General features: G+C 46.1%; 2 protein-coding genes across 2 annotated transcripts; both read right to left on the bottom strand.

The window, feature by feature from the left end:
* Positions 1-1,425: 1,425 nt before the first annotated feature.
* On the bottom strand, positions 1,426-8,050 carry LOC132807096 (zinc finger protein 239-like). Its single transcript, XM_060821399.1, has 2 exons — positions 7,820-8,050; positions 1,426-1,778 (listed from the first exon to the last, which is right to left on the bottom strand). The coding sequence occupies exons 1-2, from the start codon at positions 8,013-8,015 to the stop codon at positions 1,732-1,734; spliced, it is 243 nt and encodes an 80-aa protein (XP_060677382.1). The 5' UTR covers positions 8,016-8,050; the 3' UTR covers positions 1,426-1,731.
* Positions 8,051-13,182: 5,132 nt separating this feature from the next.
* On the bottom strand, positions 13,183-22,390 carry LOC132807111 (zinc finger protein 239-like). The gene is made up of 2 exons (XM_060821411.1): positions 22,278-22,390; positions 13,183-14,629 (listed from the first exon to the last, which is right to left on the bottom strand). Exon 2 carries the CDS (start codon positions 14,343-14,345, stop codon positions 13,656-13,658), a length of 690 nt encoding a protein of 229 aa, XP_060677394.1. The 5' UTR covers positions 14,346-14,629; positions 22,278-22,390; the 3' UTR covers positions 13,183-13,655.
* Between the last annotated feature and the right edge of the window lie 1,370 nt (positions 22,391-23,760).

The following is a 23,760-nucleotide window of genomic DNA, read 5'->3' as shown; positions in this document are numbered from 1 at the left end:
ATAGTTAGACTGTGGGAAGAAACTGGAGCACCCAGAGTTTACCCACGCAGACACAAGAGTGAGAACATGCCAAAGTCCACGCAAACAACTGCCAGGAAGTGGAATCAAACCCAGGTCCCTAGCGCTGTGAGGCATTGGTGCTAACCACTGAACCACCATGCCATTCAGAACTTTGAGGTTCTGTTTTGTCTTTGTAGCTTCTAACTTCTCATGCACCCTCAGCAGAGGCTTTCTCTTCCTGACTTTGCTGCAACCTCCCTTTCCCATCTCTCTACCTCTGAGCACATCAGTTTCCTAATCCTGGCGCTAGACGTACACTGATGCCATCTGGCCTCCTGTTGCCAACTGCAGAGAACAGACACAATCCCTGTCACTTTTCTGTCCCTTACCACCACCTCCCCCACCCCAACATTGTTCTTACTCCCACCACGCAGCCAGTTAGCTCCTCCCCCCACAGTCCTCTCAGGTCTGTCTGACCTATACTGACTGAAAATGTGTTGCTGGAAAAGCGCGGCAGGTTAGGCAGCATCCAAGGAACAGGAGATTTGACGTTTCGGGCATAAGCCCTTCTTCAGGATTCCTGAAAAAGGGCTTATGCCCGAAACGTCGAATCTCCTGTTCCTTGGATGCTGCATGACCTGCTGCACTTTTCCAGCAACACATTTTCAGCTCTGATCTGCAGTTCTCACTTTCTCCTGACCTATACTGACACCTTCTTGACCCTATTCACTGATCCAGTCAGAAAGCTCTATCTGGAGAGGAATGACCATCTCCCGGAATGGAGTATCTGGTTAACTTCCCCCCTTTGTCCCCCCAAACGTGTCTGCAGCCTGGCTTCCAGCTCCATGTCTGAGCCGAAGGTCCTCTAGCATATGTTTGCCCTGGATCATAGCATCCAGAGCCTCCCACCTTCTGCAAGTAGAAAGACACGTCCCACCTTACACTCTCCAATGTGTGTTGTGTAACTGCTTAATCGTTTTTTGTGACCAAGCAGAGGCTGATAGTCAAATTTGGAGTCCATGAGGATGGCCTCAACTGGGATCTTGGATTCATGTCACACTCCAGGTAATCACACTTCACTATACACCCTCTCACACGCACACTCTTACATACTCACGCACTCATGCTGTCTCTCAGACGCACACACGCGCACGTACACACCATCTCACAAATTTATACTCCATTACTCACACACTTTACCAAGTATGCATATACACAAACACACTCTCTCTCTCTCTCATGGAATACACACATCAGTCTATGGGGTGAATTTGCAATTACAGAATTTTATTTGCAGATATATTCTGTTTTGCTCAAAAAGCGCACAATCTTCAGGCAGTCAATCTATGTAATATGTTATAAATCCCTAATTTGGATTAGGGCACAGACTCAAACATGAGTGAATCAGATGTTTTTTTTCCCCCCAGAAAATGGTTTCATCGTTAGATTCTGAAGTCCAGATTTCTGACCAAATTCCACGGCGGGATATCTGCCACGGCAGGATTCAAACCCAGAGTCCCCTGTTCTGGGTTGATAGTCCAGTTGATAATGGCACTCGGCCGTTGTTCCTTCAATTCCCCCTGTGATGGCACATGAACTCCCTGGTGTCTTCACTGGTGGGAAGAGGGGGTGAAGCCATTCCCGCACTGAAAACAGGTGAGTAGGTTGTCTCAGGTGTGGACCCACTCGTATGTCCGCATGCTGGAAGAATCAATGAATCCCTTCCTGTGCTCAGAGCATGTGATTGACTGTTTCATGTGCGGGTGAGCTTCTAAAATCTGAAAACATATAATCAAGAAAGAACCCCCTCTATTCACTACTGCAAACTTACAGCAAGGTTACACATTAATAACTATGCACTTATCTGTTCCTGTGTTGTGAGCTCTCCCATCAGGTTCCTCAGAAGTCAGCTGTGAATTTTGCTGTTTTTTTCCATTTTTCCTAAACACATTCCAATGTCCAGAGATACATGAATTGAAACAGCAAAGGCAGTAACTATGCAGATTTACTGCTGTTTCAATTAGCAGTGTAGGTTTCTTTCTCTCTCTCTCCCTGACAGGCCATGTGCTCGCTGCCTTCGGCTGTCCTTCTCCCTTTGGAAAGTGCTGTTATTTTGATTTTTTTTACTCCAAAGTTCCAAAACAATGCAATAGCATATGTAATATTAATTGTTGCTCCTGGAATTCAAGGAAATCACCTCCAACAGATAAACTACCTCTAAAAAGGAGCAGTTCTTACAGCCACAATGTTTTCCCGTCCTCCACCTTGGATTAATTCTTGGTGAACATTCCCATCTTCCAGGTTACAGTTGATCACATAATTTAACTTTCTAGTTTTGCTACCAAAGTGGATCACCTCACATTGATCCACACTAAACTGCACCTGCCAGACATTTACCCACTCACTCAGCCTGTCCAAATATCATTGCATCCTCCTCACAGCTCACCCTTTCACCCAGCTTTGTTTTGTCTGCAGTTTGTGACATATTCCAATTAGTTCTCTCCTCTAAATCATTTGACATATACTGTGAATACCTGGGGTCCTAATCCCAATCCCTGCAGTTCCCCAATCATGAATCATTATAAAACATCGATCTAACTGATTCTCCCTGACTGACCATACAAAATAGCAGATGTTAGCCTGATGTTCATAACTGACTGAGATCCAATGAGCAATAAATTCATTGAATAACTAAAGCACGGAAGCAGGCCATTCAGCCCGTTGTGTCTGTGCAGTTCTCTAAATGAGCTTTCTGACCTTGTGCAATTTTCCTGACATTTTCTTGAAACTTATACATTGCTTGTCATCAAATAATTATCTAATGCCCTTAACTGAACCTGCTTCAACGACTGCTCCATGCAATGTCTTCCAGATCTATTTACTCACTGTGTGAAGTTTCTCTCTCACCACATTTTCTTTCTTGTAATGTATTTGAAATCTGCATTCTTATTCTCAGTGCTTTTACCATGGTGAAGTTTTACACTGTCTGTTCTGGGTATGATTTTCCTCATGATTTTCAAAACTTCTTTTAAATTTTCTCTCGGCCTTCTCCAATCTAACCTTATGGCTAAAATTTCTCACTGTTGGAATTGTTCATGGGAAAGTGGTTTCCCTCAACCTCCCAATGTTCCTTCTCTCCAGCTGAAACTAATTTGAACCTTCAATAGTTTGTTGGTCCATTCTGGTTCCCGAGACTCTTCATATTGATGGATCCACTCCAATCACATATTGGGAAGAATTAAGCCGCTGTTTCCAATCTTCATTCCTGAGCTACAGCCTCTATCTCTCTCTCCCTTATAACTGAGATTCAACCAGGCTGTTCGCAACCTGTTCTATTTGATGCTGAGAGGAGCTTCTGATCTGTGCCAGCACCTCTGTCACCTCATTTGAGCCTGTCCCTATCTCAAACCCTCTTTGGTCCCTTCCTTACCTCCAGGTTCGACTTCTTCAATGATTTTACACATTCTGCCTTCTGTAAACCTGAAATAATTTAAAATGTTCCTGTTGTTTACTGCAACATGCAAATTTTAATATTCTCATCTTAGTTTTCAGATCCCTCAAATGGCTTCTCCCACCTTTATCTCTGTAATCTCCCTGTGCCGAGATGTGTGAGCTGCTCTAATGCTGGCCTTTTACACATTGCCAATTTTCATTGGTGGCTGCACCTTATGTCACCTCAGCCATAAGGCCTTGTGGGAGAAAATACGGGTCCCACCCTCCCCATGGCATGGGCCACAAAACAGACAACACAAAATGTCTGCATTTAGCCATTAAGCCTCCCCACAATGTCTCAAATTGGCCAAACCAGCACACATCACACATACCTCAGGACATGACTCACCCAGCCCCAGACCAAGAGAATATACTTCTTCAGGTTAACTGCACCTCCCACTCCATAATACTCCAGCCACTTCTCATGTCCTTAAGGCACAGCTGCTCCCACCAGGAGTCAAGGTATCCAGACAAGGAGGCACCAAAGGTATTTTGCTTGCCCCCTCAACAATATGAACACATTGATACCTCTTTGAAATGCCACTACCTAACCCTGTCATAAGTTAAAAATCACACAACACCAGGTTATAGTCCAACAGGTTTAATTGGAAGCACACTAACTTTCAATTGTGTGAAATTCAATTTCACTAGTGTGCTTCCAATTAAACCTGTTGGACTATAACCTGGTGTTGTGTGAGTTTTAACTTTGTACACCCCAGTCCGACACTGGCATCTCCAAATCACAACCCTGTCATGATACTGTTCACCAATTGGTCCTCCTTCAGACCCTCAGACCACTGCAAATTTTCAGGGTACGCTGTCTCTACCCCTTTCGTGACCCTTGAATCACTTGCGCTCACTAGAACCTGTATCATTGCGAAGGGCAGAGCAGCTAACATTTATACAGATCCAAGTATGCTTTTGGAGTTGTACACCTTATCTATTTACCCTATCCATGCCCCTCATGGATTTTATAAACTTCTATAAGGTCACTCCTCAACCTCTGACACTCCAGGGAAAATATTTCAGCCCCTCCCAACAGGTCAAACCCTCCAAGTCTAGTAGCATCCTAGGAAAACTTTTCAGAACACTTTCAAGTTTCACAACTTGTTACAAACACATCGACTAATTTGGAAAAGCCTCTTAATCACACCTATAAAAAAAAGTGTGTTCAATAATGAGTCAGGAATAAAGGATGTATTGTGAAGTTTTACTCATACATCTCAAAACAGAGCTTATAAACTTGGTCAGAAGCAGCCCATAGGAATATAAGGCACCACTGGCTATTTCCCGAGGAGGACTGACTTTGCACAGAAACCATAGACATTTTAAATGAATGAGGTACCATTCATCTTAAGATCAGATGAACTTAAGAGGTACAGCATTGGCTTAGAAATGAGAGATCCTTGACACATACTGTTGAAATCATCACTGCACGATTATTAACGAATTGGAATTAAGGCTGGATAGGCTGGGATCGTTTTCCCACAGGTGCACAGGAGATTGAAAAGGAAGTTTATAAAATGATGAGGGGCATAGATAGGGTTAAGGGCTGTTGTTTCTTCCTGAGGGTGGGGAATTTCAAGACCAGGGGCACATTTTTACAGCGAGAGGAGAGAGATTGTAAAAAGACATGTGGGGCAAAACATTTACACAGTTTGGTTCACGTATGGAATGAGCTGCCAGCGGAAGTGGTTGAGGTGGGTACATTAACAACGTGTAAAAGGCAAATATGTGGATAGAAAGGTATGGAAGGTTACGGGCCAAGTGCAGGGAAATGGTGTTAGCGTTGATGGACATTTTGGTCGGCATGGACCAGCTTGAGCTGAAGGACTGCTACAGGACTCCACAACTTGCTGCTCTTTGTCGCTCCGACAGTTTTGAGTTTCTAGATGAGTATCTCACTAAATCATGCCGAATAAAATCAGATCTCGTTCATCAACTCAAATGTGGAGATGCCGGTGTTGGAGTTGGGTGGACGAGGTCAGAAGTCACAGTACCAGATTAGAGTCCAATATTTGAACTCACGAGTTTTCAGAGTGCTGCTCCTTCATCAGGTAAAGTGACGAAGGAGCAATGCTCCTAAAGCTTGGGATTTCAAATAAACCTGTTGGACTGTAACCTGGTGTCATGTGACTTCTGATTACTTCAGCTGTGGGTTTGTGTCAAACTTAATGGGACACTTTGTCCAACTCAGCATTTTTAAAACAGTACCACTTGGAGGGATTAGTTTGAAACCTTTCAGGAGGTGAGCTCAACAAGACTGAACTATTCAAAAAGTTATTTGGACTCAATTTTAAAACTTACATCAGGACCGGTTGCTATAGAGATGTTCAGTACAGAAACAGACCATTTGGTCCAACCCAGTTGTGCTGACAAGATATCCTAAATTAATCTCGTTCCATTTGTCAGTATGTAGCCCATATCCTTCTAAACCCTTCTTTTGTTCATGTCTGAAACCAGATGCCTTCTAAGTGGTATAATTGTACCAGCCTCCACTTTCTCTGGCAGCTCATTCCATACACGCATGACCCTCTGCGTGAAAACATTGCCCCTTATATGCCTTTTCAATCTCTCCTCCAGTCAAATAGCCTCTCCCTGCAACTCAAACCCTCCAATCCCCAGCAGCATCCTGGTAAATTGTTTCTGATAGAGAAGTCAATGTTTTGGGAAGAACCCTTCTTCAGTCCTGAAGGAGGGTTAATACTAGAATCGCTGACTTCTCCATCTCCTGGTGCTGCCTGCCTTGCTGTGTTCTCCCAGCCTCCTGGGTCTAGATTAGAGTGATGCTGGAAAAGCACAACGGGTCAGGCAGCATCCGAGGAGCAGGAAAATCGACACTTCGGGCAAAAGCCCTTCATCAGGAATGATTCCTGATGAAGAAGGGCTTTTGCCCGAAATGTCGATTTTCCTGCTCAGCGGATGCTGCCTGACCTGCTGCGCTTTTCCAGCACCACTCTAATCTAGACTCTGGTTTCCAGCATCTGCAGTCCTCACTTTTGCCTACTTCTCCCAGCCTCCTGCCTGTCTAGTTTGGATTCCAGCATCTGCATTTTGTTTTTGTTTCTACCGAATGGCGGAGCAGACCCGATGGACGGAATGGCCTAACTTCTGTTCCAATGGTCTTGCAGTCTTAGGTTTGTGTGGATCGTTTCAGTGGAAACGTGCAGTCCCGGGCTCATTGAACAGCACTGCCCAATGGAAGCAAAGTTCACAGAATCACAGAACTCCTGTAGTGTGGAAACAGGCCCTTCGGCCCAACATGCCCACACTGACCATACGAAGAGTAACCCACCCAGACCCATTCCCCTACCCTATTACTCTACATTTACGCCTACTAATACCCCACACCTACACATTCCTGAACACTAAAGGACAATTTTGCATGACCAACCCACCGTAAACTGCACATCTTTGAATTGTGGGAGGTAACTGGAGGAAATGCATGCACACACGGAGGGAGAACTGCAAACCCCATACAGTCGCCCCTGAAGGTGGAATCAAACCCGGGTCTCTGGTGCTGTCAGGTCAGGGTGGGGATTGATCAGACCATCAGAAAACAACAAAAGCTCACCGACTCTCCAACCGCATCCACTGTCACAAAGGGCAGGAGGTTCAGTCCTGGGGGTGACCCACAGCAACGTCACCAGTGGAATCTGATTGTTGGGAGCACTGGTGCCCCCGCTGGTGCTTCCACAAAGTGCAGGGCAAAGTGACTCTCTGCCCACACTCGGGGCAGGCGAACAGCTTCTCCCCCGTGTGGACCCGCCGGTGGGTCAGCAGGTTGGAGGAGCGGGTAAAGCCCTTCCTGCACTCATGGCAGCTGAAGGACCTCTCGCCTGTGTGGACCCACCGGTGCATCAGTAGGTCAGAGGAATTACTGAAGCCCCTTCCGCACACGGGACATTTGAATGGGCTCTCGCCAGTGTGCACCCGCCGGTGGGTCAGCAGGTGCGACGAACGGGTGAAACTCTTTCCACACACTGTGCAGTTGAAGGGCATCTCCCCGGTGTGGACTCGCCGGTGCCTCAGCAGGTCAGAGGAATCACTGAACGCACTCAGGGCAACTGAAGGGCCTCTCCCCGGTGTGGACTCGTCAGTGCCTCAGCAGAGAGTAGGATACGCTGAAGGCCTTCCTGCACTTGGGAAGGCTTCTCCCTGGTTTGGACCCGCTGGTGGGCCAGCAGAAGGGAGGAATTGCTAAAGGCCTGTCCACATTCAGGGCAGTGGAAGGGCTTCTCAACATTATGAATCTGCCGGTGGGCCAGCAGGTGGGAGGAGCAAGTGAAATGCTTCCCACACTTTGAGCAGCTGAAGGGCCTCTCACCTGTGTGAACCCGCTGGTGCCTCTGCGGGGAGTAGAAGTTAATGAAGGTGTTGCTGCACACTGGGCAGCTGAAAGGCCTCTCCCCAGTGTGACTGCACCGATGAATCTCCAGGGCAGACGGGACACGGAAGCCTTTCCCGCAGTCGCCACACTTCCACGGTTTCCCCACGGGGCGGGATTCCTCGGGTTTCTCCATGGCCAAAGCTTCAGCCACACGTGTGTACAGCCCTTCCCCTCTGTGAATTCCTCTTTCCAGGCCATATAACTGTTTCAAGTTCCACACTCAGTGCACTGCAACAGTAGGGTCTCTCATCCAGTCCCACTGATGCTGAAAATGTACTGAAACAGGAACCAAAAAGCTTTGCTCCTTCTCACAGAATCATAGTCAAAAATTGTTGCAGTCCTGATGTATTGAGTGACTGTCTGTCATTGATGCGAGAGTGAGTACTGCAGACACTAGAGAGTCAGAGTCGAAATGTGTGGTGCTGGAAATGCACAACAGGCCAGGCAGCATTCAAGGAGCAGGAGAGCTGATATTTTGGGCATAAGCCGGTCGTCATCTGTTGATTTTGAAATTTCTGTCTTCAGATCTTCAAATACTCTGGAAAAAGAGATTACAAAAGGTTAGGTGAATTGACCGGGCAATTTAGCATGTAGTGTTAGGTGAAGGGGTAAATGTAGGGGAACGGGTCTGGGTGGGTTGTGCTTCAGCCGGTCAGTTTGGACTTGTTGGGCCGAAGGGCCTGTTTCTACACTGTAAGTAATCTAATCATCACTGCCAGTCCAGGGAAGAAATTCAGAACAAGCAATTTTACTTTCTGCGGAACATTTCTTTTCTTTTGTAATTCCATGAAGCTGAAAGCACCATTACACTCTCTCCTTCCCCCCTCAATTCTCACTCTGCTGTAATTCTCCTGAAGGTACTGATTCAGGGTCGTGCTGGGCAGAAAAGCAAAAACGTCAAGACTGACATCTCTGAATTTTGGATAACTCCACCTGAAAGCTAATACCTTTCACAACATTGTGATACTGCTGAGATTGGGCAGATTTTGGGAAGCAAAAAGAAGTATAATTTCAGGATTAACTAGGAGAAAGTGAGGACTGCTGGAGACCAGAGTTGAAAAATGCGATGCTGGAAAAACACAGCAGGCCAGGCAGCATCAGAGAAGGAGAATCGACGTTTCAGGCATAAGCCCTTCTTCAGGAATTTCAGGATTAACCTGCATTGCAGCTGGGGATGTGGCAAAGAGTTATAGAAACAGATCATTCAGTCTAACTTGTCCATGCTGATCAGATATCCTAACCGAGTCTAGTCCCATTTGCCAGCAGTTGGCCCATATCCCTCTGAACCCTTCCTGTTCATATACCCATTCAGATGCCTTTTGAATGTCACAATTGTACCAGCATCCACCACTTCCTCTCTCTGCTTACACGGACCACCTGAAAAAGTTGCCCCTGAGGGCATTTTTCCCCCACTCACCCTAAACCTATTACCCTCTAGTTCTGGACTCCCAATCCCAGGGAAAAAAACCTTGACTATTTACCTTACCCATGCTTCATGATTTTATAAATGCATACAAGGTCACCCCTGAGCCTCTGGCACGCTATGAATAACAGGCCCAGCCTATTCAGCTCAAATCCTCAAACCCTGGCAACATCCTTGTAAATCTTTTTTTGAACCCTTTCAAGTTTCACAACTTCCTTCTAATAGGAGGGAGTCCAGAACTACACATAATATTCCAAAAGGGACCAAACCAAAGTCCTGTACAGCCACAACATAACTTCCCAACTCTAAGACACAATCAGAGGATTGGGAATAGTATCTAAACCAGAGATGGGAACCTCCATGTTGGAAGGCCGCATTATGTTAGTTGTAATCTAATAAGGCCACATCCAAGAAACTTCAATTCTATGTTCTTCAAAATTCACAGTCTGTGAGGATTATTTCATTGAATTTTCTTTTACTCTCTGGTATTTTAAATACATTCATTTTCAAAGTAAAATAAAAATAATAAAGGATGAAAAAAATTAATAAAAAATAAAAGATTTGTTCTGAAAAATTTGGATTCATTCAAAAGGCCACACCCAATGGTCGAGAAGGTTGCAGGTTCCCCACCCCTGAAACCCATAAAAGACAATGGAGGGGCAAACCAAACTTTTGAGGGTCAGATTCGAAACATCAACGCCTCGGGGTGGGGATAGGATGGAAGGAGGAGGTCGAATGTGCTGGAGCCAAGGCGGAGGAAGAACAGAGGATGCAAAAGCGTTGCAGTTTCAAACCGGCTGCAATGAGGAATATTTCACGTGCTGTACCTGTTGCAATTATTTGTGGGAATCGGGGGCATTTTAAACATAAAAACAGAAAAGTGCTTTTCCAGCGCCAGTTTTCGATTTTGATCTCCAGCCCTCTACATCCCGATATATCTCCAATCCAGTTCTGGACCAACTTTTCCAGAGTCTGTCTCCTCGCCGGGATTCACTATTTCCCTTTCAGCTGGGTGCATGCTTTCAGTTGCTGCAAATCAAAAATTGAACCCCAGAATGAAAAAAAAGGAAAAGGGGGTGAGAAAAGAAAGTGCCGTACTCACACTCACAGATGTTGGACAGAGGAAGGAAGTTGCAGTCTGAGGTGAAGCACAAACTTCATTCAGGGCGATCGGAACAACTCCAACTTCAAAAACTCATGGTCGAATTTCCGTGTTCAGACAAGAGCGGGGCTCTGATTGACAGGAGGACAAGGTTCCTTCCGGTCATCTAGAGCTCCCCATTGGCCCATCAAGAGAACTTGCAGAGTTACATTGTACTTTACTCGAAAACTGCATGAATTCATGTTAAGGCTCTGTTAACTCAGTTTTTAAGATTAGAATCAGTCTAAACATTATGGCACAGACAGGGAACACAGGGGGCTAACACCTTCAACATATTATCTGGCTGACACCAATTGTTACAGCTAACCCGAGAACGTAACTTTTATATAAAAAGGTTTTGTGATTTACATATGGAAGAAGTGAAACTATAATGGTCATTCTAACAGATGAAAGACTCAACAAACAATCAAGTTATTTTTCAATGTATAATTTCAGTTACATCACACTGTAAACTTTTGCTATAAATTCTGTGTCTTACAATTGTGTCCTCCACAACCACTTGATGAAGGAGCAGCATTTTGAAAGCTAGTGCTTCCAATTAAACCTGTTGGACTATAACCTGGTGTTGTGTGATTTTTTAAACAGTGCTACCTGACACCGAAGAGCATGCGCACGATGGTCTGTGGAGATGCTGGTATTGCTGACAAGATTTTGAGTCCAAATAGAGTTATAGAGTCATAGAACATAGAAAAATACAGCGAGGTACAGGCCCTTCGGCCCTCGATGTTGCACCATTCCAAGCCCACCTAACCTACACTAGCCCACTATCCTCCATATACCTATCCAATGCCCGTTTAAATGCCCATAAAGAGGGAGAGTCCACCACTGTTACGACTTGCTGAGTAAAGAATCTACCCCTAACATCAGTCCTATACCTATCACCCCTTAATTTAAAGCTATGCCCCCTCGTAATATCGGACTCCATTCGTGGAAAAAGGTTCTCATGGTCAACCCTATCTAAACCCCTAATCATCTTGTACACCTCTATCAAGTCACCCCTAAACCTTCTTTTCTCCAATGAAAACAGCCCCAAGTGCCTCAGCCTTTCCTCATACGATCTTCCTACCATACCAGGCAACATCCTGGTAAACCTCCTCTGCACCCGTTCCAGTGCCTCCACATCCTTCCTATAGTATGGCGACCAAAACTGCACACAATACTCCAGATGTGGCCGCACCAGAGTCTTATACAACTGCAACATGACCTCAGGACTCCGGAACTCTATTCCTCTACCAATAAAAGCCCAGTACGCCATATGCCTTCTTCACAGCACTATTTACCTGGGTGGCAACTTTCAGAGATCTGTGTACATGGACACCAAGATCCCTCTGCTCATCCACACTACCAAGTATCCGACCATTAGCCCAGTACTCCATCTTCTTGTTACTCTTACCAAAGTGAATCACTTCACACTTAGCTACATTGAACTCCATTTGCCACCTTTCTGCCCAGCTCTGCCGCTTATCTATATCTCGCTGTAACCTGCCACATCCTTCCTCACTGTTAACAACTCCACCGACTTTCGTATCATCCGCAAACTTGCTCACCCAACCTTCTAGCCCCCTCCACCAGATCATTTATAAAAGTCATAAAGATGTTCAGCATGGAAACAGACCCTTCGGTCCGACCCATACATGCTGACCAGATATCCCAACCCAATCTAGTCCCAGTTGCCAGCACCTGGCCCATATCCCTCCAAACCCTTCCTATTCATATACCCATCCAAATGCCTCTTAAGTATCCGACCATTAGCCCAGTACTCCATCTTCTTGTTACTCTAAACTACTAAATTGTTAGTAGTGGCCCAGCAGAGGCTGATAGCCAAGTTCAGAACCCATGAGGATGGCCTCAACTGAGACCTTGGGTTCATGTCACACTACAGGTAACTACTCCATACACACTCTATCGCACATACTCTCACAATCACGCAGGCGCCTCACTCAGATACACATACACACACACACACACCCTCTCACAGGCTTATACTCCATCTTACACACACACTTTACCAAGCATGCATACACACGATCATACACACTCATACTGTCTCTCATGCACGCACACTTATATACAAGACTTTGGGATGAATTTTAATTATCTGAAGATACATTGTGTGCTTTTTCAGCAAAATACAATCATGTAATATTTTATAAATTCCTACTTTGGAAATAGAACCAGTCTGACTCAAGATTGGGATAGAGACCTCAAGTCATTTCGAGAATATGACTTTAAAGTAGTTCTGGGATTTACATATTAATGAACCAAAACCTGCACCCATCCTAAAAGACTTAACAGCAATCTAGGTTTGTTCAATATATCACTTCTGTTGCATGAAACTGCGATTATTTGCTATATTTCTGTGTCTTATGATCCTGCTCCACATCCATCTGATGAAGGAGCAGCGTTCCGAAAGCTAGTGCTTCCGAATAAACCTGATGGACTATAATCTGGGGTTGTGTGATTTTTAAACTTTGTTTTGAGTGAATACATCCTCCACCGCCCGGTGCTGCCAGTAAACGTTACAATGCTGATTAAACGATGCAGTACGTGCAGAAATGAAAAATTTACAATTTTTAATGATACTATTTACTCATTCACTGCTCTTTCTGACTCATGACATTGGAGACTTAGTGCAGGAGGCTGAAAGAAATGAGCAGCTTTAAAACAAAAACCTGTTGGATCTCATAGCTTTCAATGAGAGTCTGAGTCCGGGGGTAAGTTCAGGTAACCTTTATTGCAAACCAATGCTACAGCTTCAGATCTCCCCAGCAAAAAAGGTGTATAAAAAGTAGCTTTTGTTTTCTTAAACAACTCAAGGTCAAAGCGCACACAATCCTTCCAACTCCACTTCCTTTACTGTTGGTCAGCACTGAGTTGTCTCCATTTTGCATGAGGGGGGGGTCAAGACTCAACCAAACTACTGTGGGTCTGGGGTCACCTGTAGGCCAGACTTAGCAAAGGATGCAGCTGGGATGACTGAGTGAATCCTTTCCCGCAACAACAGTTTCCTTCCCTAAAAAGGACATGAGTGAATCAGATGGGAGATTTTCCTCCCCGAAAATGGTTTCAGCATCAGATTCTGAACTCCAAATTTCAATTCACCTGTCTGCTGTGGCAGGATTCAAACCCGGGAATCCCCAGAGCTGAGTTGATAGTCCAATCGATAATGGCAATTGGCCATTGCTCCTTCAATCCCCCTGCGATGGCACATGAACTCGCTGGTGGCTCCGCAGGTGGGAGGAGCGGGTGAAGCCCTTTCCACACTGAGAGCAGATGAATGGCCTCTCCCCGGTGTGGACCCTTTGATGGATCAGCAATGTAGATGACTGAGCAAACCCCTTCCCGCACATGGAACACGTAAACGGCCTCTCCCCGGTATGGATCCGTTGGTGCCTTCGCAAGTTGCCCACATGACTGAAGCTCTTCCCGCACTTGGGGCAGGTGAACGGCCTCTCCCCAGTGTGGACCCGCCGGTGCGTCAGCAGAGTGTAAGAATCGACGAATCCCTTTCCACACTCAGAGCAGGTGAATGGCCTCTCCCCCATGTGGACCCGCTGGTGTTTCAGGAGATGGGATGCATCAATGAATCGTTGCCCACACTGAGAGCAGGAGAACGGCCTCTCCCCGGTGTGAACCCGCTGGTGCGTCTGCAGCCGGGACGACTGAGTGAATCCTTTCCCACAATGGCAGCAGATGAAAGGCCTCTCCCCTGTGTGAACTCGCTGATGCGTCTGCAGGTTGCACAGCCAACTGAACCTCTTCCCGCACATTGAGCAGGAGAACGGCCTCTCCCCGGTGTGAATGCGTCTGTGGGTTTCCAGTGCCGATGGGGAAGCGAATCCTTTCCCACAATCCTCACATTTCCACGGTTTCTCCATGGGGGGAGCTTTCCTTGTGTCACTCTGGCTTTAAAATTAAAAGTCTCTCCCCACCATGAGGTAGAGATTTTGATCCCTAAATGGTTTGAAGCACTTTTCACAGTCAGTGCACTGAATCTCCCTATGCGGGTGTCTCAATATTCTCTCTACCACACCAGTATCTAAAATATCTCACGCAGACAAAAGTAAACATGTCTTCTTCATTTGAACAGTTGCTGATATTCAAGTGGCTCTGTCAGAAGTTGATGTATCATTTGCTTTCAGATTTCTTTCTGCATGTCTTCCTGCAAAAAAAATCACAAATTAAGTGATCACTGACAGTACTGTTAAATGAACATAACATAGGTGGCAATTCCTGTAGATTGCCAGATGCCTGCTGATCACATATTATCCAGGATACAGAAAACCCTCATGCAGCCAGCTAGCCTAAAGTGTGTATGGAGGATAACTTCATTTAGGTGACAATGACCTGGAACAAGCTGCCGACAAAGGTGTTGGAAATGGAGCGGAATCAGGGACATGATAATGAAATGTCAAGGCTGCTTGCAAAAAGAGTCATGGAAAGCCAGTAAAGTTGCTGAATGACTTCCTGCTGTCCGATTAAATAAAAAGATGCCAAGACCACAGGATGGCACGCCATTACTGTATTACAAGGTGAAAAATCATAGCTATGAAGGGTTAACAACAGCCAACAATATCAGATATACACCATAGATGCAACATATGCCTACATTTGAAATCAATGTGTCAATCCCTTAAATGCTCCTCAGTTTCATGATAAACTACCCTTTAAATTGTGAACATGAGGAAAGAAGCAATCCTTTTCTCAGTTGCAAACTTTATAAGTGCCAAACTGAGGGAATACACAATGAAAATACCTTTAAGAGGGACAGTGAGCATCTGAGCGTCTTTGCAGAGTCTGCTCCCTCCCTGGATTCACTCCAGTTGCTACAAGTGAACAGTGTTTCCCCTCCACTCTCTGCCTCCCAGATGAGGAATGGAAAGGAGGAGACATTGTTTTACTGCCAGATGTTGCCCAGAGGGAGGCAGTTTCACTCTGAAACTGACAGGGCTACTTCCACGTTATGGCATCCACAATGGAGGGGTGGGGCAGACAGTGGCCTCGCACTGTGCTTATCCTGTCCTGCAGCTGAGGCACGTGGGGAGGGGAGGAGAGGACACTTTGCAAACTCCATTCGCTCTCCTCCAAGTCAATGCGGTTTGAGTTCAAGCAAAGCACGGGGTTTCATTTTAGCTTCATGCTCACAGAAAACCTCCTCCTCTGTGAAACCAACACTTTACTCCCCGTCCAACCATGGAAATAGCGATTTATGAGACTCCAGAGTTGGAGTTCCTCCTATACCTGCTGTAGGGGGTTTGGCAGAAACTGTTTATTTTATGAAACATTTCAATTCAACCTCATCTTTGCCATTCAAATGCTAATTTTACATAGAGGGTGGTTCATGTGTGGAATGAACCTCCTGTGGAAGTGGTGGGTGCGGATACAATTAAAAGACATTTGGATAAATATGTGAATAGGAAAGGTTTGGAGGGATATAAGCCAGGATCAGGCAGGAGAGACGGGTTTAATTTGGGATTATGGTTGGCATGGACTGGTTGGACTGAAGGTCTGTTTCCATGCTGTATGGCAGGTTCACAGTTCCTTGTAAGTGAAGAAGGTGTTTGGTATGCTTGCCTTTATTGGTCAGTGCACTGACTGGAGGAGTTGGGAAGCCATGTTGCAGCTGTACAAGACATTGGTTAGGCCACGTTTGGAGTATTGCATGCAATTCTGGTTCCAGTGACATACCATGTGGGCGGCATGGTGGCACAGTGGTTAGCACTGCTGCCTCACAGCGCCAGAGACCCGGGTTCATTTCCCGCCTCAGGCGACTGTGTGGAGGTTGCACGTTCTCCCAGTGTCTGCGTGGGTTTCCTCCGGGTGCTCCGGTTTCCTCCCACAGTCCAAAGACATGCGGCTTAGGTGAATTGGCCATGCTAAATTGCCCGTAGTGTTAGGTAGGGGGTAAATGTAGGGGTATGGGTGGGTTGCACTTCGGCGGGTCGGTGTGGACTTGTTGGGCCGAAGGGCCTGTTTCCACACTGTAAGTAATCTAAACCATACACCAGAGATAGTGACTGAAATTGACTACAATACAGAATAAAATGATTAAAACCCGCAGTGGAGAAAGAGGCCATTTGGCCCATTAAATGCATTGGTGGGAGCTCATTTTGCAGCTGTTCAGGACATTGGTTTGGCTACTTTTGGAATATTGCATTCAATTCTGGTCTCTCTGCTATAGGACAGGAAAGCTGTTGTGCAACTTGAAACGGTACAGCAAAGATTGATAAGAATGTCGCCAGTGTTGGAGGGTTTGTGGTATCAGGCGAAGCTGGATAGGATGGGACTGTTTCCCTGGAGTGTCGGAGGCTGAGGGTGACCTTATACAGGTACATAAAATCTTTAGGGGCATGGATAGGGTAAATAAGCCAGAGGAAGGGTGGAGGCTGGTACAATTACAACATTTAAGGTGCACCTGGATGGGTGTGTGAATAGGAAGGGTTTGGAGGGATATGTGAAAAATGTTGGCAAACGGGTCACTAGATTTATACAGAAATCTTGTCAGTACAGATGTGTTCAAAAAGTCTATTTCTGAGCAGTATATCTCTATGTCTATTTGATAACAGATGCTTTATTTCTGTTGATGTAAATATTGTTATAAATCATAGCTGGGAACTAATAGTTAGATATATGGGAGACAGAATTCCTCAAGTAGGGTACGATAAGAATCCTGGGAGATGCCTAATTCTGGGTTACTATCTAATGAACAAACGTTAAGCACGAGCACCAATTGTGCGTTTATGTCTAATTTTGTTTCATTTTTCTTATTTCATTCCCTATGATGAGTCTCTCGGTCTGAATGGTTGGCAGGCTCGGAGACTGTCGGTTGGGCCCTGATCGACAATGTTTTATTGTTCTGGATGGTATAAAAGGGGGTCAAAGCTTCAGCAGAAATCCAGCAGAGCTGAGAACAGACAACACCTTATTCTGTGGGAACAGGGAGATCAACAGAGGACAGGGAAATCAGGACATGCAATCCAAGCTGACACCAAACTACCATATTGTCAGTGCTTTGATTAGCAGTGCCAACCCTCTACCTTTACCTAGCTTCCCACTCGACTTGAATGCCATGTACTCCCTTGATATTTAGAATCCAATCCTTGTCATTCCTGAAGCTAAGTCTCTGTAAGGAGTCTCAGATCATATCCTCTTCCGCGTGTGCAGTCAATTTTTTTTAAAACAATGCAGCACACATTCGGACATAAAGTCTTCATTTTAAATTTTTGCGATCTTTTGCATCCAGCTTTGATTACTGGTACACTATCTGTCCAAATTACTGTCCCTTTCTATCATTCTCTGATGTTTACTTTCCACATCACTACATTGCTCACCTGCCTTGATTTGGATTTCCCAACGCCTTATCTTCACCATGGACGTCCAGTCCCTGTTCACCTCCATCCCCCATCACGAAGGACTCAAAGCCCTCCGCTTCTTCCTTTCGCGCCGTACCAACCAGTACCCTTCCACTGACACCCTCCTTCGACTGACTGAACTGGTCCTCACTCTGAACAACTTCTCTTCCCAATTCTCCCACTTCCTCCAAACCAAAGGAGTAGCCATGGGCACCCGCATGGGCCCCAGCTATGCCTGCCTCTTCGTAGGATATGTGGAACAGTCCATCTTCCGCAGCTACACTGGCAACAACCCCACACCTTTTCCTCTGCTACATCGATGACTGTATCGGCGCTGCCTCGTGCTCCCACGAGGAGGTTGAACAGTTCATCCACTTTACCAACACTTTCCACCCCGACCTCAAATTTACCTGGACCGTCTCAGACTCCTCCCTCCCCTTCCTAGACCTCTCCATTTCTATCCTCGGGTGACGGAATTAACACGGACATTTACTATAAATCAACCGACTCCCACAGCTACCTAGACTACTCCTTCCACCCTGCCCCTTGTAAAAACGCCATCCCATATTCCCAATTCCTTCGTCTCTGCCGCATCTGCTCCCAGGAGGACCAGTTCCAATACCGTACAACCCAGATAGCCTCCTTCTTCAAAGACCGCAATTTCCCTCCAGACGATGCTCTCCACTGCATCTCCTCTACTTCCTGCTCCTCCGCCCTTGAGCTCCACCCCTCCAATCGCCACCACGACAGAACCCCACCAACCTCCACATACATCGTATCATCCATCGTCATTTCCGCCACCTCCAAACGGACCCCACCACCAGAGATATATTTCCCTCCCCTCCCCTATCAGCGTTTCGAAAAGACCACTCCCTCCGTGACTCCCTTGTCAGGTTCACATCCCCCACCAACCCAACCTCCACTCCCGGCACCTTCCCCTGCAACCGCAAGAAATGCAAAATTTGTGCCCGCACCTCCCCCCTTACTTCCCTCCAAGGCCCCAAGGGATCCTTCCATATCCGCCACAAATTCACCTGCATCTTCGCACACATCATTTACTGCATCCGCTGCACCCGATGTGGCCTCCTCTATACTGGGGAGACAGGCCGCCTACTTGTGGAATGTTTCAGAGAACATCTCTGGGACACCCAGACCAACCAACCCAACCACCCCATGGCTCAACTCCCCCTCCCACTCCACCAAGGACATGCAGGTCCTTGGAATCCTCCAAAGCAACACGACGGCTGGAGGAAGTGCGCCTCATCTTCTGCCCAGGAACCCTCCAACCACAGGGGATGAACTCAGATTTCTCTAGTTTCCTCATTTCCCCTCTCCCATCTTGTCTCAGTCCCAACCCTCGAACTCAGCACCACCTTCCTAACCTGCAATCTTCTTCCTGACCTCTCCGTCCCCACCCCACTCCGGCGTATCACCCTCACCTTGACCTCCTTCCACCTATCGCATTTCCAACGACCCTCCCCCAAGTCCCTCCTCCCTACCTTTTATCTTAGCCTGCTTGGCACACTTTCCTCATTCCTGAAGAAGGGCTCATGCCCGAGACGTCGATTTTCCTGCTCCTTCAATGCTGCCTGACCTGTTGCGCTTTTCCAGCAACACATTTTCAGCTTTGATTTGGATTGGCCATGAGACATGTATTTTTATACATTCACAGTAATAGAAGCAGGAGCAGGGCATTTGGCCCATCGAGCCTAGTCCACCATTCATTAAGATCGCGGCTGATCTATCCATCGTCTCAGCTGCTCTTACCTGCATTATCCCAACCACCCTAAATTCCTCTACCATGCAAACTCCCATCGAACTGTGTCTTGAATATGGCTGCTTCTGTTGCTTCCTTGACCAAAGAATTCCATAGATTCACCACTCTCTGGGAAAAGCAGTTCCTCCTCCTCTGCCCTAAACCTAGTCCCCCCAATCTTGTGGCCTAGTCTCACCCACCAGCAGAAACAATTGGATAGGGTGGGTCTGGGTGGCATGAACTTCCAACGGGTCAGTGTGGACTTGATGGGATGAATGGCCTGCTTCTACGATTTACCGAAGTTATGTTTGCCCCAGATCACAGCAATCAGAATCTCCCACCTTCTGCAAATTGAAAGACAAATCCCACCCTGCCTCTTGTATGTTGTTTTACCTAACGGATAAATCATTGAGTGAATACAGCCCACACCTCCCTCTTCTGACACTAAATGTAACAATGCTGATGAAACAATGCAATACCTTTGTACTGAAAATTGTAAGACTTCTAACGATATCAGTTGCTGATTCACTGCTCTTTCTGATGCATAGCATTGGAAACACAATGTTGGAGGCTAAATGTAATGAGCAGTTTAAAACAAAAACCCACCTAACCCTTCACTAGGCTCCCCATTCAGGACACTTTACTTTCTGCCAGTAAACCTTAAAACACTTCAACCCCACATTGCAACAAATTCCCACTTTCCATCAAAATCTCACTCAGTCAGTTGCTGTCGCACAAATGGAAAATTTCATTGTAACTTATTCTGCTCCCAGGAAGGGCAAAACATCTTTGAAAGCTGCTCTGAAAGTCCAGTCTTCACAACACTTCTGCTTTTCTTTGATCCAGCTCCTAAATTAACATAGTCCCATTTGCGAGTACTTAGCCCATATTTGTCCCAACCCTCCCTATTTATGTACCCATCCAGATGCCTTTTAAAATGTTGCAATTATAGGGCCTGCACCACTTCCTCTGGCAGCTCATTCCATGCACACATCGCCCTCTGCGTGAGAAAACTTCCCCTAAGATTCCTTTTAAATCATTCCCCTGTCAGCTCAAACCTGTGCCCTCTAGATTTGGACTCCCCTACTCTGGGGAAAAGATCTTGGCTATTCACCCTATCCATGCTCCTTATGAACTTCTATAAAATCACCCCTCAGCCTCCAATGGTCCAAGGAAAACAGCCCCAGCCTATTCAGCCTCCCCCTATACCGCAAACTTTCCAACTCTGGCAACAGCCTCGTAAATCTTTTCCAAACCCTTTCAAAGATTAGCAACATTTTTCCTATAGCAGGGAAACCAGCACTGAACACAGTATTCCAAAAGTGACCTAATCAATGTACAGCCACACCAAAATGCACTGACCTATCAAGCAAGCACACTAAACACCTTCTTTGCTATCCTGTCTACCTGCATCCCACTTTCAACAAAATATGAACCTGCACTCCAAGCTACCTTTGTTCAATTAACTGTGTAGATCGTGCTTTGATCTGCCTTTCCAAAATGGGATTAAGAAACGTGTCAGCTGTGATTGAATGATGGAGCACACCTGAAGGGCTGACTGGCCTAATTTCTGCTTCAATGTCCTATGTTCTTTTGCTGTTCTGGACACAGAGTCTGAGATTTGGGAGTAGGAATAGGCCATTTGGTCTTTCCAGCCTGCACCAGCATTGAACAGTTCATAACTGGATATAAATATGCCTGTATCTAGGTGGTTAGGCTGGGACTATTTTCACTGGAGCATCGGAGGTTGAGAGGTGGCCTTATAGAGGATTATAATATCATGAGGTGAATGGCAGATGTCCTTTCCCTCAGATGGAGGTTTCAAGATTAGGGAGCAATTTTTAAGATGAAGGGAGAAATATTTTAAAAAGACATGAGGGGCACTCTTTTACTTAGCCAGACAGTGGTTTGGGTGTGGAATAAATGTCCAGAGGAAATCGTGGATGCAGGTACACCTCCAATGTTTGGATAAGTACATGAATAGGAAAGGTTTAGAGGAATATGGGCCAAACACTGGCTGGTGGGACTAGTTTAGTTTGAGAATAGTCAGCATAGACTACTTGGACTGAACGGTCTGTTTCTGTGCTGTATAACTCTGTGACTGTTCTTTACTGGTCTTAAAACCATTTTCTTGCTTCCCCCATAACCATCCACTTCTTTGTTCTTCAAAATCAAATTAACATTGAATGACCTAACTACAAGAAGAATCCCCACTTCTGAACTCAATTCCTCTTGCTAATATACCACTTGCCTTGCACATTGTTTGCTGCACCTGTCTGACAACTGGCATTGACTGGTGTTGAAGGACGCTGAGACCCCGTTGTCCATCTACACATCATCGCTGATGAAGGGCTTGTGCCCGAAACGTCGACTTTGCTACTCCTTGGATGCTGCCTGACCTGTTGTGCTTTTTCAGCGCTACACTTTTCAACTCTGATCTCCAGTCCTCACTTTCTCCACATCTCACCATTTAAACAATGCACCTCGTTTCTGCTTTTTTATTTTACACAGCAAAGACTATAACTTCACCATGCATTTGCCATGCGTTTGCAAATTGAGACACAGGCCTGGATCAACTTTTCCAGAGTCTGTCCCCTCCCTCAATTCACTCTCTTTCCTTTCAGTTGCTGCAAGTCAACAACTGAACCCCAGAATGAAAAAAAAATGGAAAATGTATTGAGAAAAGAAACTACTGTACTCACAAATGTTGGACAGTGGAAGGAAGTTACGATCTGGGGTGAAATTCAATCTGCATTAAGAGAGAAAAGGAGCAGCAACAGCTTCTGAAGCTCACGATCCAACTTCCGCATTTCGACAATGGACGGCTCTGATTGACAGGAGGACCATACTCCTTCCGGTCCTCCAATGGTCCACGGAAAAGAGCTCGCGCGCCGTGTCTGCGGACACCCGAGTATGCGCGGTGCTTTGCTGACACCGCCGGACATGCGCAGTGCTTGCTGATACCGCGGTGCATGCTCAGAGGAGATGCTGATGTTAGTGAAAGTCACACCACACCAGGTTATAGTCCAACAGAATTTATGATCTTGCGACCTTATACTCCACAACCACCTCCGAAGCCTAGTGCTTCAAAATAAGCATGTTGGAGTACAGTAGTTTCTTTTCTCAACACATTTTCCATTTTTTTTTCATTCTGGGGTTCAGTTAACTTGCAGCAACTGAAAGGAAAGAGAGTGAATTGAGGGAGGGGGGACAGACTCTGGAAAAGTTGATCCAGGCCTGTGTCTCAATTTGCAAACACATGGTGTGTGATTCTTGTGAGGAAAGAAACAATCCCTTTCTGGGGTGCAAACTGAGGGGGTACATAAGGAAAATACCTTTCAGAGGGTCACAGAGTGTCTGAGCACTTTTGGAGAGTCAACTCCCCTCCACCCCGGATACACTCCAGTTGCTGCAAGTGAACAGTGTTTCCCCCCTCCCTCTCTTTCCCTCCCAGTATGAGAAATCTAGTCCCATTTGCCAGCAGTTGGCCATTATCCCTCGAAACCCGACCTGTTCATATACCCATCCAGATGCTTTTTAAATGCTGTAAGTGTGTCATTTCATCTGGCAGCTCATTCCATACACCACCCTCTGCGTGAAAACATTGCTCCTTCAGTCCCTTTTAAATCTTTTTTTTTCTCACCCTAAACCTATGTCCTCTTGTTCTGGACTCCACCACCCAAGGGAAAAGACATTGTCTTCTTATTCTATCCCTGCCCCTCATGACTTTATAAACATCTATGAAAGCATATTCGGTTGCTGGGCCTTTCCGAATGGGAAGAAGGAGGCCAGGAATCATTCGATTCTGAACTGCAGATTTCTGACAGAATTCTATTTGCTGGTTGCCCACCTGACTGAAGTCCTTCCCGCACTCTGGGCAGGTGAACAACCTCTTCCCTGTTGTGAGCCCGCTGATGGTTCAGCAGGTCTCAAGAATCAATTAATCCCTTCCTGCACATGGAGCAGGTGAACAGCCTCTCCCCGTGTGGAATCACCCATGGGTCAGCAGTGTGGAGGAGCAGTTAAAGCAATTCCCAAACTCGAAGCAGGAAAATGGCCTCTCCCTTGTGTGAAACCGCTGGTGTCTCAGCAAGGCAGAGGAATTGCTGAAGGCTTTCCTGCACTCAGAGCAGCTGAAGGGCCTCTCCCCAGTGTAGACCCCAGGTGGGCTATGAGGCTGGAGGT

Source organism: Hemiscyllium ocellatum, assembly GCF_020745735.1.
Source record: "Hemiscyllium ocellatum isolate sHemOce1 chromosome 27 unlocalized genomic scaffold, sHemOce1.pat.X.cur. SUPER_27_unloc_1, whole genome shotgun sequence".
In the NCBI taxonomy this organism is placed as follows: domain Eukaryota; kingdom Metazoa; phylum Chordata; class Chondrichthyes; order Orectolobiformes; family Hemiscylliidae; genus Hemiscyllium; species Hemiscyllium ocellatum.
The sequence above is the reverse complement of the archived record's forward strand: the minus strand, read 5'-3'. Positions and strand labels throughout refer to the sequence as shown.